At 34.6% G+C, this 14376-nt stretch overlaps 1 protein-coding gene across 1 annotated transcript; it reads right to left on the bottom strand.

The window, feature by feature from the left end:
• Positions 1 to 59: 59 nt before the first annotated feature.
• On the bottom strand, positions 60 to 13277 carry LOC137393024 (pseudouridylate synthase RPUSD4, mitochondrial-like). The gene is made up of 10 exons (XM_068079406.1): positions 13199 to 13277; positions 10248 to 10366; positions 8516 to 9226; positions 7007 to 7152; positions 6645 to 6689; positions 4967 to 5096; positions 3724 to 3877; positions 2355 to 2475; positions 803 to 900; positions 60 to 288 (listed from the first exon to the last, which is right to left on the bottom strand). Exons 1-10 carry the CDS (start codon positions 13250 to 13252, stop codon positions 100 to 102), a joined length of 1767 nt encoding a protein of 588 aa, XP_067935507.1. The 5' UTR covers positions 13253 to 13277; the 3' UTR covers positions 60 to 99.
• Positions 13278 to 14376: the final 1099 nt, after the last annotated feature.

Below are 14376 nucleotides of genomic sequence, written 5' to 3' on the forward strand. Positions count from 1 at the left end.
TGGCACTGAATAAACCTTCAATAGACGAATGGGGCAATTGACTGGAATGACACTTATTCTATTTATAGGCCTTGCTATATATCGAGAGATGCAAGTACATTATCTGAAAAACTTTAATCTTTTGATGGAAAAGGAAAAGAACTTGGGAATCATAGCACTGAGCACAAGTCCCTTGCCATTAGGAAAGTAGCCGGGTAACAGGAGACTGCGAGCATGCAGGTGCATAGGCATGTTCCTCACTTGACTCTGTTCCATGTTGAATTTGGCCAGTATGTCTTTGGTCAATCGCTAGAATAACGGAAAATATTTCTTTTCAGCACCTCATGGATTCATACATTGGTAGACTTGTGAGTAATAGCCAAGGCTTTTCTTTGATGAAAAATCAAAAGTTATTGATTTGTAAATTTAATGTGAATCTAAGAAGTAGGTTTTTTGCTAGAAGAGGGAGAATATGGACTACTTGTACATTTGGCTAATCACCATGTGCGCACCTACAGAATCTCCTGCAATTTGAGCAGACTTGAATTTCAGTACGGAGATCAACCGTATCAACTCTCGTCAAGTGACAAACAAATAAAGCTTCATTTAATAGACTATACATAATATAACAGAAGCACATATGAATGAATGCATAGCAACCTTTTGTAAAGTGGTTTACGTGTATAAGACAGAAGACGGTGGATAAATAAGACGCAGGATAAAAATTACAACGCTATAAAATGGCAGGGTGGTTTTGCCAGATCTCTCTCTAAGGGAAACAACATGACTTTAATGAATCAATTGCGATCATTGTAGAGCATACCTGAGGAGCCAGTTTATCTCTATGAGAGTACTTATGATCCCCGAGAATTGGGGTACTAAGGCCATCGGCCAGGTGAACTCTCAGCTGGTGCTTGCGACCTTACAACATAATAGAGCTTTAGTACTAATGGAAATCTAACCAATGGTATTTTATTATATAACTCATATTATACCATCAAAATTACTTTTCAAACTCATTTCCTTACAATTATGACATAATAATTAGTGAAGGAAAATATTTGCTCATTTACTTCGTTTTAATCTAACCATTTGATTTAATATTGATAAGCCTATTATTTAAAATTCAGTGTTAATAAACAAAGTGAGCCCAGGCAGAAATGACAAAACAAGCGCTAAACCAGGGGTTCCCAACCAGGGAGGAATTCCCCTTAGGGGGAATTTTGGATATACAAGGGGGGAACAGAGAGGTCTGATTTGATAGATTTTTAATATATGTCCTGCAGTGCCGTGTGAGTTTGGGTTTCATCCTTCAGCATTTTGGTTTTATCTATAACACTAGTTGCTAATAATGAGCTACTAGTCAGAACCCAGATAAATGTAAACACGCCCATCTGGATTTTGATTGGATAGTAAGTTAACCTAGTCATAAACCAATTCACTGCCATGTCGAAGGTCATGTATTGTTGTGCGTTGTATGCGTGCTGTATAAAAATTAATAATATGTTGCTATATGTTTAGATATGCACATTAAAATGGGATTATAATTTGTATCGGTTGTTTCTAGTCTTGTGAGTTAACAGTGTGGGGGAATCAAATTTATGAAAAGGCATAAGGGAGAGGAACTGAATGAAAAAGGTTCACAGCCCTTTCGCTAAACAAACTAATTAGGGTGAAATATAAAACATATAACGACAATATAAACGTAATAATTGCTGGCCAAGTCAAATATAAATTACATAACCTTGCCAGCTGGCCTTAAAATTTTGTCCATTTTACTCTAAAAACTGATGATGGGTTCAAAGAGAATCTCAGTTAGGGATATGTTAGTGAGCCCGAAAATGTGACTGCTTCGAAGATATCTGTATGCTGAAGCAATCAATCCTAAGCAGAGTTTTGATAAGGTTGTCATGGGCAGACACGTTAGCGATATGTTAGGGATACGTTAGCGATATGTTTGAAAATATCTAATTCTGTTATTTGACATATTTAGATAACAAAATAGTGCATGCGTAAACATTTTGTGATAGCATGTCTTTTGAAGGAAGCTTTTCACAAAGTTAGATGTATGACACATAGAATATTTTGAAGCATTCTATTTATGCTCTATAAAGATGCTCATAAGAAAGAACTTTTCAGACAAATGTTGATCGCAAGTATGTGGAAGACATTTAATCTATCTTAGTAGCATAAGCTTTGAAAAAAATTACAATTCTGACTATTTTTAAAAATAGACTCTGATACAATGGCATTGGCTTAGTCATAATAGACTGAAAGTGCCAAAATTAATTTTGAGCATGACCACAGTCTAAAATTTAGATTCTGATTAGTGACCAATTTAGAATCTAAATTGATCACTTAAAAACAAAACTGACCAGTAAATGGTTGAAGCTCCACAAGAGCAGCGGTCTCATTGTATCGCAGAACTCTGTATTCTGTTTGAGCAAGGTGAGCCCCTCTACGCCTCGTCTTCGTCGTTATGGGTAGGAGAATTGACTAGAAAATGATAGAACTAAGACTATGTATATAAAAATGCTATACAGTGATTTAAAACTAACAATTAGTAGATCATCATCATACACTAGAATGGTGAGAGAGATTTAGGTGTCATTTGGGTGCATTGATACAAACCACAAATATTTTTGCTATAAAGTTTGGATTGCAATAGGCAACAAGATTAATTAAATTAAAATTAGTTAGTGATATGTTGGCGATATGTTAGCAATATGCTAGCGATATGTTAGCCATATGTTAATGATATGCTAGCGATATGTTAGTGATATGTTAGCCATATATCAGTGATATGCTAGCGTTAAAAAGTATCTCATTTTGTTGCCTTATATACATTTACATGACAAAAACCTCTGAAAGTTTAAACTAAAAAGCAATCCAAAAAGCTTATACAAGAATATCATTGGCTAAAACAGTAACAACAGTAACCACAACTTTAACACTTTCAATAACAGAATTTTTATAAAAGGACTCTTGATTTTCGCTTGAATTGTTGTAACTACAGTTAACAGACCTGCGACATATTTGTGCTTGTCAGAAAGATTGCAATCTGGGGATTACCACAGTATCTAGTATGATTTACAGTAAGATATATATGAATCTATGTCTACAATAACTCCTTAAAACACCAAATGAAATTTTAATAAAATCCTGAGACTAAAAAGGTTTACAAATAATAGTTCTTAAGCATATTATTTTTAGAAATTATTAGATATTTTAAGCGAAATAGACAAATCTGTCTTGGTGGTTTGGTTTGAACTAATCAAGTATTTAAGCCTTGCATGAGTACATAATGTATATCATAGCGCAGCTGCAATGCTTTTCACAGACCGTTGGAGGTGTATATTCTATACACATATATCTAAAAACCGACTATCTTAGTATAAAAACAGTGTCCGTCCATCTTTCCGAAACCTAGTTTTTCCTAAAAACTTTAAGAAAAAAATTCCTTCCCACAGGAATCAAACCTGGGGCATCAGGTTTGAAGGCAATCATGCAGCCCCAACACTAATCATTTAATGGATAATCCTCCATATACTGATTACTCATGATGATCTCTCACACTGCACATGACTGGCAAGCGTACTAGTGTAACATAATAATGAAGAGAATTTTTTTTACCGCTAAAGTAGCCTACCAAGACATCATCGGCAATTCTGTGGGAGGGAAGATTTGGTGCAGCAAGAACAGCATGGCCAATAGGTTACTAGAGATAAATTTCTGTGCATATACCCGATAGTGCTGTTGAACCAGGCTCTCTTCAGCTATGGGTATATCAATGACACCGGATGCTGGTTTAGGAACACCAAAGGTTATGGCCATGTACTTCTTTTCTATATCCCTTGTCTCAAATCGCCGTTTGATTTTGACAGCTTGCTCCTCACCCCTACAATGTGAGTATTTAATATCATGCATATGTCAAAATATGGGTGAGTGAAGGTCACTATTAGCACACATTTACTAAGTTTACATACAGGGATGGCGTAGCGACACACCCCATATGGTGCTGTTAGCACACATGACTCACATATGAGCTACAGATCCCATTTAAACCATAACTGTCACGTACAACTTTTATCATATTTACTAGGTAAATCAGACAAGCTGATTCCGATTTTGTACTCAAAATAAAGATTGATCCACTAACTTTCAGAGTAATAAAGGCTTTTTTTACAGCGTTTTAATATCGGTCTTGAAAACAACAGGATCGGCATTACAAGCTCCACCCATAAATATGTGACGAAAACTAGCTTTTTCAGGAATGGAAGTTAGAGATGTTTAGACAGATGTAGAATAATAGAGATGGATGTTCTAAAATCCATTATTGTCTAAATTCAGCCTTAAAAATAATCTCAGTCTTTTTTGAAAGGTAGATAAGCTATTTAGCATTGCATATTTAAAAAAGCGCGATAACTACGCTAGCTTGTGATAATACCACCCTTTTTGAGCTCATTTTTCTCAGCGTTCAGCCTATTTAAACATCATGTAACAAGCTACGAGCAATTTTAAATAGTTCATTTACCTTTCATAAAAGACTGAGATTATTTTATAGGCTAGATTTAGATAATAATGGATTTTAAGACACCCATCTCTATTATTCTAAATCGGACTAAATATCCTTAACTTCCATTCCTTAAAAAGCTAGGTTTCGTCACATTTTTATGGGCGGAGCTTGTAATGCCGATTGTGCTGTTTTCAAAACGGATATTGAAACGCTTTAAAAAAGCCTAAATGGTTTTGAAGATTAGTGGACCAATCTTTATTTTGAGTACAAAATTGGAATCAGCATGGCTGATTTACCTAGAAAATACGATAAAAGTTGTACGTGACACTTGTAGTTTAAATGAAAAAACTTCAAAACCTTTTAAATAAATTAATTTGTTAATAGATTGTGTTAGTACATAACAAAGTTGATGTTTACTCCAACTTTAAAACCGTAAAAAAGTTATCTTTATTGTAATGCACCATTACGTACTTAGCAAGCAGCAGGACTCCGGAAGCATCTTTATCCAGTCTATGACATAAATGCAAACTTCCATCATATTGAAGTCTTTTGGCTATATTGGACAGGTACTTGTACACGCTGTGATGAACCCCTGGACCCCCTACCAAATACAAAAATGTTAAATTGTGATAGCAATAAACCAGCATATAAGTCACCAATAATATGACCGAATTACACTATAACCACTTGTATTCAAGAGACTAGGGGGTGTCTACAGGAATTGACAGCTGTGGTGTGGCTTATAGCAGGCCCATCAGCTTTTTCAGCAAATGCACATGTGGCATCATCTGCATGTGTTTGTGATAATTTGGTGCCCAATCACACAGAAAGGCATCTATGACCAGATGTAGCAGTTACTTGTAAAATAAAAAGAATATAAACATAAACATTTGATAAATTCCTTTTTGGTGACCTATTCTAAAGGTAAATAAACGGTCTAATTAGCTAGCATCGCGTATTTTGAAGTTCAGCTCTGATACATATGAGGTTGACATTGAACAAAATGTTGGATCCAATTTTCCCTCTCCTGTTGTAGTCCAAACTCTTTTTTTGAACGTCTCAGATCTTAAACAAATCGGAGTTCAAACAAAAAATCTGATACATTTCTCTCCATATGTCAAAAGACAATTCTGACATCGGACCTTCCTGGAGTTGTTGAACAAAAACTTAAGAGCTCCAGCAGCCCTGAGATAAGTATAAAAACCGAGGACACAACTCGGTTGCCAGCTGACACTCACTCTCATTATCTTTAGTAGTCAACCATTGTATGCCCATATGTTGTTTACAAAATACTTACTATATTATGAGGGCAGTGAATTGGTGTAGCATTTTATCTTCATCTTTTATTCGAATAAAATACACAAATTATTTCTACTCATTTGATACAAAAAATCTAAAGAAACGAGTCGACTGTATGAGTGGCTATGGATACTGCAATACATGCCCCAGTCTAGCCTGCTCTATGTGTTAATTAAGTATTTTTGAGAAATACAGTGTAGTTCAAATATGATATACTCTCTTAGTGTACAATTGTGTTGCAAAAATAATGTGAACTACTTAAAGTGAAAGTAAACACATAATTTTAACATTGTTTTATATGATTGGTAAAGCATGATACTATGTTAATTGAACGAGAAAACAAAATTTTAGCAGATGTTTCTACTAGTTTAATAAGTTCAAAGTTAAAAATATATTTTGGTGCATGTTGGACCATCATTGAATCCTAGTAAAGCCGTTTCCGGTAACGATTTCTTTACTTATTCGTTAGTAACTCAACGCATTTTCTTTTAACCACAGTCATTTAATTACGATGGGCAGATGTCTCTTTGCTAGTTGTGAATCTGACACTAGAAGTCGTAGCATAACCTTGTGCATAATGTTGCTTCATAGTCATGAAATGGGCTACGATTATTTATATAATTTATACGGTAATGAGAAATGGACTGCGGTCAAAAACTAACGTCAGACTGTATGCTATGGTAATAAACATTATTACAAAAAGAAAGCTTGAGATGGTGCCAGAGCAGATATAAACTCCACATATTTATAGAGAAAAGTCTAAACCCAACAAAAAAATCAAATTAATATGAATTTTGTTAGTGAAATCGTGTGACAACAAATGACAGACCAAAAGTCAATCAACACTTACCTTGAGTAGGTAGACTGTATGGTTTATTGATGCAGACGAGTTTTTCTACAAAATACAATACCGCTGATAAACTGGATGGTGTCAGGCGTTGGGAACACATGCATATGCATGGCCCTAAAACCGAGAGAAATGTATAACAGGATGTGGTGGAAAAGACATTAATTAAACAACCTTCAGTACTAAAGCTTTCAGAACTTTAGCTTTCAGCTAAAGTAATTAAAACACAATACAATAATGCATGTATGTAGCATTTGAACAAATAAATTGATGGCTTAATCAACTAGCAGTGCTGAAAGATTAACATGGATATTTTTATAGCATTATTTATATATTTGTTATATTAATATTTGTTATTTTTATACCATCATGAAAGACAATGTTATCCATGAGAATGTCAACTACTTCATAGGAAGGCTTGGTGTCCAAGTCTGGCAAGTAGGAGTTGATTGTGTCTACTCCAATTTTACTCCTTCTCATAGGCCTTTCGTCATCTTTCTTGCGCTGACCACTAATCCAAGGATGTCAGAATTTCAGAATTACAAAGCTTGGCACGGTTCACTTCCATTACACAAAAATATTTGTTGAATGGTTTCCGAAGCCATGGTAACATGATATTTATTTTACTACTAAAACACGGAAATCATCAGTTGGCCCAAAATTGAACTGCATCATACACATGTAGAATGTGGACATCATCATGCATTTTCACTGTATAGTTCAGAGAGATTAATCACTCTTAGCAATTCATATATCAAGTATCCACAGAATGAACAAGGAAACATCATGTGAACCAGTTAGACATATTTGTGCCATAGCAAACTGATCAGGTAATAATTAACAGCCTCTTGATAAACTAGGTTTTGTTTGACTTCCTCATGCATCCGATACTGCCTACTATCCAAAAGACTCTAGAGACCAATGTTTTCAATCAACTTCTTAAATTTTTTCTGCAAACCAAATGTCTTTTTTAAAATGTTGTGTTTCAGGAAAAATGAAATCGGGCGTTCTACGATTCCAAATCTTTTTGTTGCTAATAAAATAAAGTAAAATTGTACAGCAGTTCAATTTTATTGTCGAGTGTAACAGCAAGATAGTTGCATAATTATTCCGCAGAGAAAAGGTTAGAGATTTATCGTTAGATGAGTCCAGAGAGTTATTTCATTCAGTATGTTATATCAGTAAAAATATTGCAACCAAAATATTTTTTCAATGCGAGTTTTTATTGAGGTTACTGAATAAAATATCTTATTCGATGAGAATTTCAGTGCTAATTTACTAGCAAATATTTGGTTTGATAGTTGATGTTTTGGTTGATGAAAACAACCACTTGAGAAATGTTTACAAACAGACTCAGGTATGATGAGGATGATCAGTAACTTAACTAAGGAAGACTGAATATGTTAAAATTTGTGTTCGTTAAGCACATACTTTTCCATCTATGAATATTAGAATTGAAAAAAGGGTAACAGTAAATTCTTAAGGCTAGTACACGCTATATTGTCATATATCGGAGTTGTCCTCTCAGTGATTATTCATCAATTATGTGCACCATAAACGGATGGCATTGTCGAGGCAACGCAGTTACGATCGGGAAAGTTTGCAGCTGTCAAACTTTGTGCAACGTGTACCATTTCAGCGATGGTGATTGGCCGTTGCGAATTGATTGATTCATCTTGACTAGTATTTTACCATTTTCACAACCGTATTGTATAACGACAACGCTATGCTGTGGACAGTCCGCTGATGTAAATGCGGATGGGTCTGTGATAGTGCGAAAACCTTTATTACAGACGATCACCGAAGTATTGTGTGATTAACACCGACGTCTGACGATATAGTGTGAACCAGCCTTTACGGAAAAAAGTACTTACTGTGAGTTTTTTTGTTTCGGGGCATCATTGTGCTGAGACTCTACTTCAACCATCAGCTCCTTGGTGACTTCATAGTCATGGCTAACAGCCCGACTTAACTCATTTAACTTGGGAGAATCAATTGAGCTAGATTCATTTGAGCGAACATCAAGCCAAGAAGCTATGTTTTGACTTTGACCCACCATAGAATTTTCCACAACAGGAATGTCTCTGCTACCATTCATAGCGAAGTATTGCGTGTCAATGTGAGAAAAATTCTCTTGATGGGTGCTGAATGCTGAGGGCTGCGCTACAGATGAATGGCTTTTTTCAGTACAGTTCTTAGAAGGTACTTTACTGGTTTCAGCGTCAAAGTATTGACTGTCAATTAAACCCATGTCAGAATTTTTTTCTATTTTAGGCTTAAAGGATGAATTACTATTAGGAGTAGCCAGAGTCTCAACACGAGTCTCTAATGACTCTCCAAAGTACTGGTCTTCAATAAAATTATGACCGGTTGGATTAGAATCAGGTAGTTGCAATGATGGGTCTGTTTCCTGTTGCTTCTGAGAACGTTTGGCATCTTCTTGAGCAACTTCCTTGTAGAATAGATCATCGAAAAACCCTGAATTATTATGGTCTATTTCAATGTCATCTAGAGGTTTATCAGCTGTCATAACAAACATTCTGGCGGCCAGTTTTACATTTGGTTTGGGTTTTGTCCGATTCAACCTTCAAATAGCAATACATAGTTGAAGAACGACCAGAACCTATATATTGGATTTTGGGAATTCGCATCCCATATGAATGGCCAAAATCCAGAATAAATTATTGTTGAACTACTATGATACTTTCCTATTCCTACTATATCAGACATTATATCTCACTCATTTTAAATCTACTCTTGACAACCAAATGTGAATTGATGGATTGCATTGTCATACAAAAAACTTGTCACTTATTGTTAGTCTTATTAGCGATTGGTAAAGTGTTTTTCTATGACTGAAATTGGTAATTTGCTAGTACAGTATATTAGTGTCGCAATTATAAAGTCAATGTTCAGAATACAGAAGACTTACAACAATGTACTCAGCTCAGCTGAAATGCTATAAACCATATTGACTGATAATCAAATAAAGAGTCAAAATGATTGGCAATTGAAACTAGTAAAACTGAATCTTTTTGTATGACAAAGCATGCGCAGATACCATAAAACCTCTAGTTGAAAAATAGAGCACCGTGGCATTTAATTAGAGGTTTTACGGTATATATTGTGAGTTTAGAGTGAATAAGCAAACATAAAATCTTACCTACTTACCTAGAAACAACAGAAAGCGAGCCAAAAAGAAGGTTTAAAGCTGTTGACAGTAACAGCAGAAGGTTAATAAAAATTATCTTGAGTGATGAATTTAAAAACAAGCACTGCTGCATAGTTCAATGATGAATTCATTATATATTCTACTGTGCTTCTAGGGAACAAAACGAGTCTGTGTTATCACTAAACAATAAACAGACTGAACAAGGTTTGAAATTGATACAGAATGGAATGCTTTCCCTGGCCATGCTTTCATGGAATGCTTTCATCATTGACGCTTGAAACTCAAATAACCAAAAGTTCTAGCCAATGGCTGCCGTTTAAGACATGAGTATGAAGTTCTTTCTATTTCATATAGGTGTTTGTTTATGTGCAAAGAAATGATGAATGATTATGTAATATAAACAATTTCATAATGATAGGTTTGCGTTAACAAACCTTTCCTCTTGTTCCTGTCTCTTCAGTGACGAAAGAAATGTGTTGACATCATCTTTGCCCATCATGAAGTTTTCATACACAGAGTGAAGTTGGTAGAGGTAATGAAATCTAGAGTTCAGCTGAAAAAATAGACATACTGAGGGCAAGCTAGAAGAATAGAAAAGGTGAAACAGTTTTACAACATTACCTTATAATATGAAACAAAAACTGAGGCCATCTATTTATACTTGGATAGATAGTAAATAAAATACTATCTTGTAAATACATTATAAGTGCACATTAATATTAGATCTGAATACGTGAGTATTCTATATAAAAATATAGAATACTATATTAATAAATATAGTATTCATATATATTAATATATATTTACAATATAATTAATGTTAATCTATATTAATAAATCCTACTTTGTCATTGTGCGTCTGCATAAATGCTACATATTGCCACATCTTTGGCTAATTTCATCCAAACTTCACAAGCATATGCTTCGTGCATTCTGCCAGGTCACCAAATATATTTGATGACAAAACTCCGTCTGGTTCCTGGGAACCTGAACACCCCCTGCTGGCTATCTGATTGAAAATGAAGGATACCCAAGGCATTGCCAAGCTTACTACCAGTGTCCGCTAAAATCTGCTAATATCATACTAAATCAATTCACACAAAAATATTAAAATAATAATTGTATGGTTACAATTTTAGTTTACTCCTTAATTTCTAGAATTTTGATAGTTTTGGTTATATTACTTGCTATGTATACTAAAAGAAAAAAGGTTATTCCAAATTCCAACGGGTGCAGCGAAGAAAGCTTGCAGCTCAGCAAAAAGCTACCAGACATACAAGTACGAAAAAGTTGTAGTTTGATACATAAATGAGATACCGTACTCTTACCAACTTTTCAAATGCTAAAATATGTCCCAACAAAAGTCAACTTAACTGCGAAGCATAATGCTAGACAAAACTTGGCAAAGTTGATACAATTCCATGATAACTTGTATATTCTATAGAAATCTTGTAATGAAGTGCACCAAGCTTATACACTATTACAATTAAGAAGCTAAAATGGATGCCTCCTTAGTAAGCTTCACCGCTCAAATGCTCCATTAATTGGGGTTACGCTCTAATATCACTCGTGAAGTTGAAAATAACTGTCAAAAAATCAGGATACAAATATTTAGTTAATAATACAAGATTGTGTAAAATTGATATCAAAAACTCCACAGCTAAGTAGCAACTTCCTTTTGGTATTTGAAAGTTCACTTAGTGTTTTTACTTTTCATTTGACTTCAGTAGACAGTTTTATTTGATTTTATTCAATTTTTTTACAGCTTTTACATATTTTGTAGATGAAAATAACAAGTTTTGACAGTCCCGAAAAGGGCTGAACGGTATTTTAGTGCAGTGTAGAGAAACACATAAATAGACAGAGTTGAATAAACAGTTACACAGACCCAACTCATTAGTGTTGCTAAGACAGAGCGATTCTTCTCGAACTGGCACTCTTGGCTGAGTAACCAAAACTCTCATATACAACAAACTTTTATCAGTCAAGTAGCTGAAAGTTTAACCTTGTTAGACTACGTCAGTCTCCACAAGGACTGCAAGTCGTAATGCACCTTCTTTAAGTGCTCCTAGCAAATGTTAATATTGAAAAAAATATTTATCAGTTATAAACTTTCTTAACAACTTTAAACTATCTTATTGTTGTCATCTAATTTTTATATTTTAAATACGATAAATCCTGTTTGGGATGAGATGGGCTGGTATATAAATAACCTGCTATTGTATGTACACAAACTAGTCAACAAGTTCTGGTGCTAGTGTTGTGTGAACATACCTGGCAATTCTCACGCATTGGGCGTGAGACTCATGCATTCGGCGTGAGACTCACGCAATCACCACAAAGAAAAAATTAAAATGCGTGAGATTTTTGCCCCAATTTCCACAATTTTATACATACTATCATTGATACATCAATTGCCCCAAAACCAAATCTCAAGCATTGCCTCACTCTTGGGTTGGCAGGCATGTGTGTGAGCAGTGATACAAATATTGCTGTGTACATATTTGAATGCATTACCAGGTAAAACAGCATTAATGCTATTGAGATGAAAAGCAAGAGTGTTCACTTCAAATTAAATATTACAAAAAAGAGAGTGTAAGCAATGTTAAAACGAACAACGAATAGTTCTTCTAAAACTGTATATGAACACTAACGGCAAAAATCAAACACCTCATGAGAACTGGCAGTGAGGGGTTGTATCCAGATCTTTTAGAAGCACCCCTCTTTTAGGTGCTACCCCTCAGAATGAAGTTGACCCTCAGAATGCAACAGAAAGTTACAAATTGTGGGTCTTCAAAGCTAAGTTCAAAAAATCAACATTGGTGATTTGAAGCAACCTTAATCAATATTTTGGATTATAAACCAATAATACCAACGCGTCTAACTGATATAAAACATTATAGAAGTCGGATTACGGTAAGCGTGCCAGTAATGAAATATTATCGGTGCAAGTTTTTTCCTTTGTGTTTTGTAAAAGTTCTTTCACAAAGTCCGGATTGGTTAGAATTAACAAAGTTGACCAATAATGAACGGTTTTAAAGATTTTAGAAAAAGATGAAATGTAATGACTAATGTAACATAATAATTTTTATAGTTTGTGTATAGCCTAAATACCGGATAACTTGTAATAAAAAACCTCAAATTTCGCTAGCATCAGCTAGCCCTTCGGCAACACTATTCGTCTGCGAAATATCATATCGTAAGCTTGTTTTGTATGTGATGCTAAAGCCGAAGTGTTATTTTCAGCCCTTGTAGCCTGTAGGTAGTTCGTTCAGTGCGTTAACAGTATGTTAGCACTCCTAACAGCGTGTTAGACGTATATGTACTATTTTATATTTTGACTCCAGTACAAGAATGAACAAGCAAATTAACTTGACATACATACAGAAAAATATTTCGTGATCGGCATGCAAAGCGCACATGGGTAACTAATATGCATTTGTGCTTGTAATCTTGTACACGACATGTAACTTGCTCGAAAGCGTTGACTTTAGTAACGCGCGTTGAAGTAGGAGTTGTCGTTTTTTATTGTAGTGTGCAGACAATTCTCACTAAAAGAAAGTTAGTTTGACAGCGATAATTTTAGGACGCTAAAAATTTTTTTAGTTTTGGCTTGCTTTCAACAAAAACACTTGCTCTGTTGCTCATGCTCGTAGTGAAGGCTAGTTTTTGAAAATTTGAAGACAATCTTTATAAGGATTTAAAAAAATGATAGATTAGAATATACCTATATAAACTTAGTAGTTAACCAGTACATACTGTATCTTCTGCCTTTGATTATATACCTTCCTCTATAGTTTTCCCTCTTATTCTGCTTTCTTCAATAAAACCAGAGACATTATTTGCACTATGGAATACAGAAGGAATATTATTTAAATAAGGCAACAAATAGTTATCAGACTTGCAAGCTTATCTTGTAAATGTAGCTGTTGTGTTTGCCTCTAGCTCATATCTATGAATCAATTACTCATCTTTGTGTTTTACCTGCATTTTATCTATTACTATAGCTGTCGAAGCAATTGTCTGAGTTACGCTTCGGTTTTCATGCACCTGCTGTTTTTGCTAATCTTGTCAATCAATTGATATGTGGAGGTGAGGAAATAAAGTAGCAAGCTGAATACACAATCAATCGCTAAAGGAAAGCATTCAAAAAGTAACATTGTAATAGAAACTACAGGAAAACATGTACCATGACACATATTATGCTCCCACTTGTATAATTTTATAGAAAAATGTTACATCTAGACAACCTTCTAGGTTTCATAAAATTTGGTAGTCGCGCTAGTACTATTGTGTATCAGAGATCTAATACTTGTCAACTGTTCTAAAATCTTTTCTACTACAATTTTTCCTAATACATTCATTATTAAGTTTTTTGATGGATAGCATTACTTTGAAGTTGGCAGCCGCAATTTCAGCCAAAGCCAAGTGTCAGGCGTTGCACATAATAATTTCTGATTTTTAGGGATATTTAATGCTGTGTATTTTCTGATGATGCTACCATTTAATAAGCCATTCATGGTTCTCTTTTTGTCAAAATCTGATTGGCCAATTGCTTGTCAG

This window comes from Watersipora subatra, chromosome 4 (assembly GCF_963576615.1).
Source record: "Watersipora subatra chromosome 4, tzWatSuba1.1, whole genome shotgun sequence".
NCBI classification, from domain to species: domain Eukaryota; kingdom Metazoa; phylum Bryozoa; class Gymnolaemata; order Cheilostomatida; family Watersiporidae; genus Watersipora; species Watersipora subatra.

What these genes read in the sequence shown, in the direction of transcription:
- LOC137393024 (XM_068079406.1), bottom strand. Translation starts at nt 13,252, where the DNA reads ATGCATATTAGTTACCCATGTGCGCTTTGCATGCCGATCACGAAATAT. An exon ending in ATACAGTCTACCTACTCAAG is followed by an intron (nt 5,097 to 6,644) that starts GTAAGTGTTGAT and finishes TGTATTTGGTAG; the next exon opens with GGGGTCCAGGGGTTCATCAC. An exon ending in GAGATAAACTGGCTCCTCAG is followed by an intron (nt 289 to 802) that starts GTATGCTCTACA and finishes CCGTTATTCTAG; the next exon opens with CGATTGACCAAAGACATACT.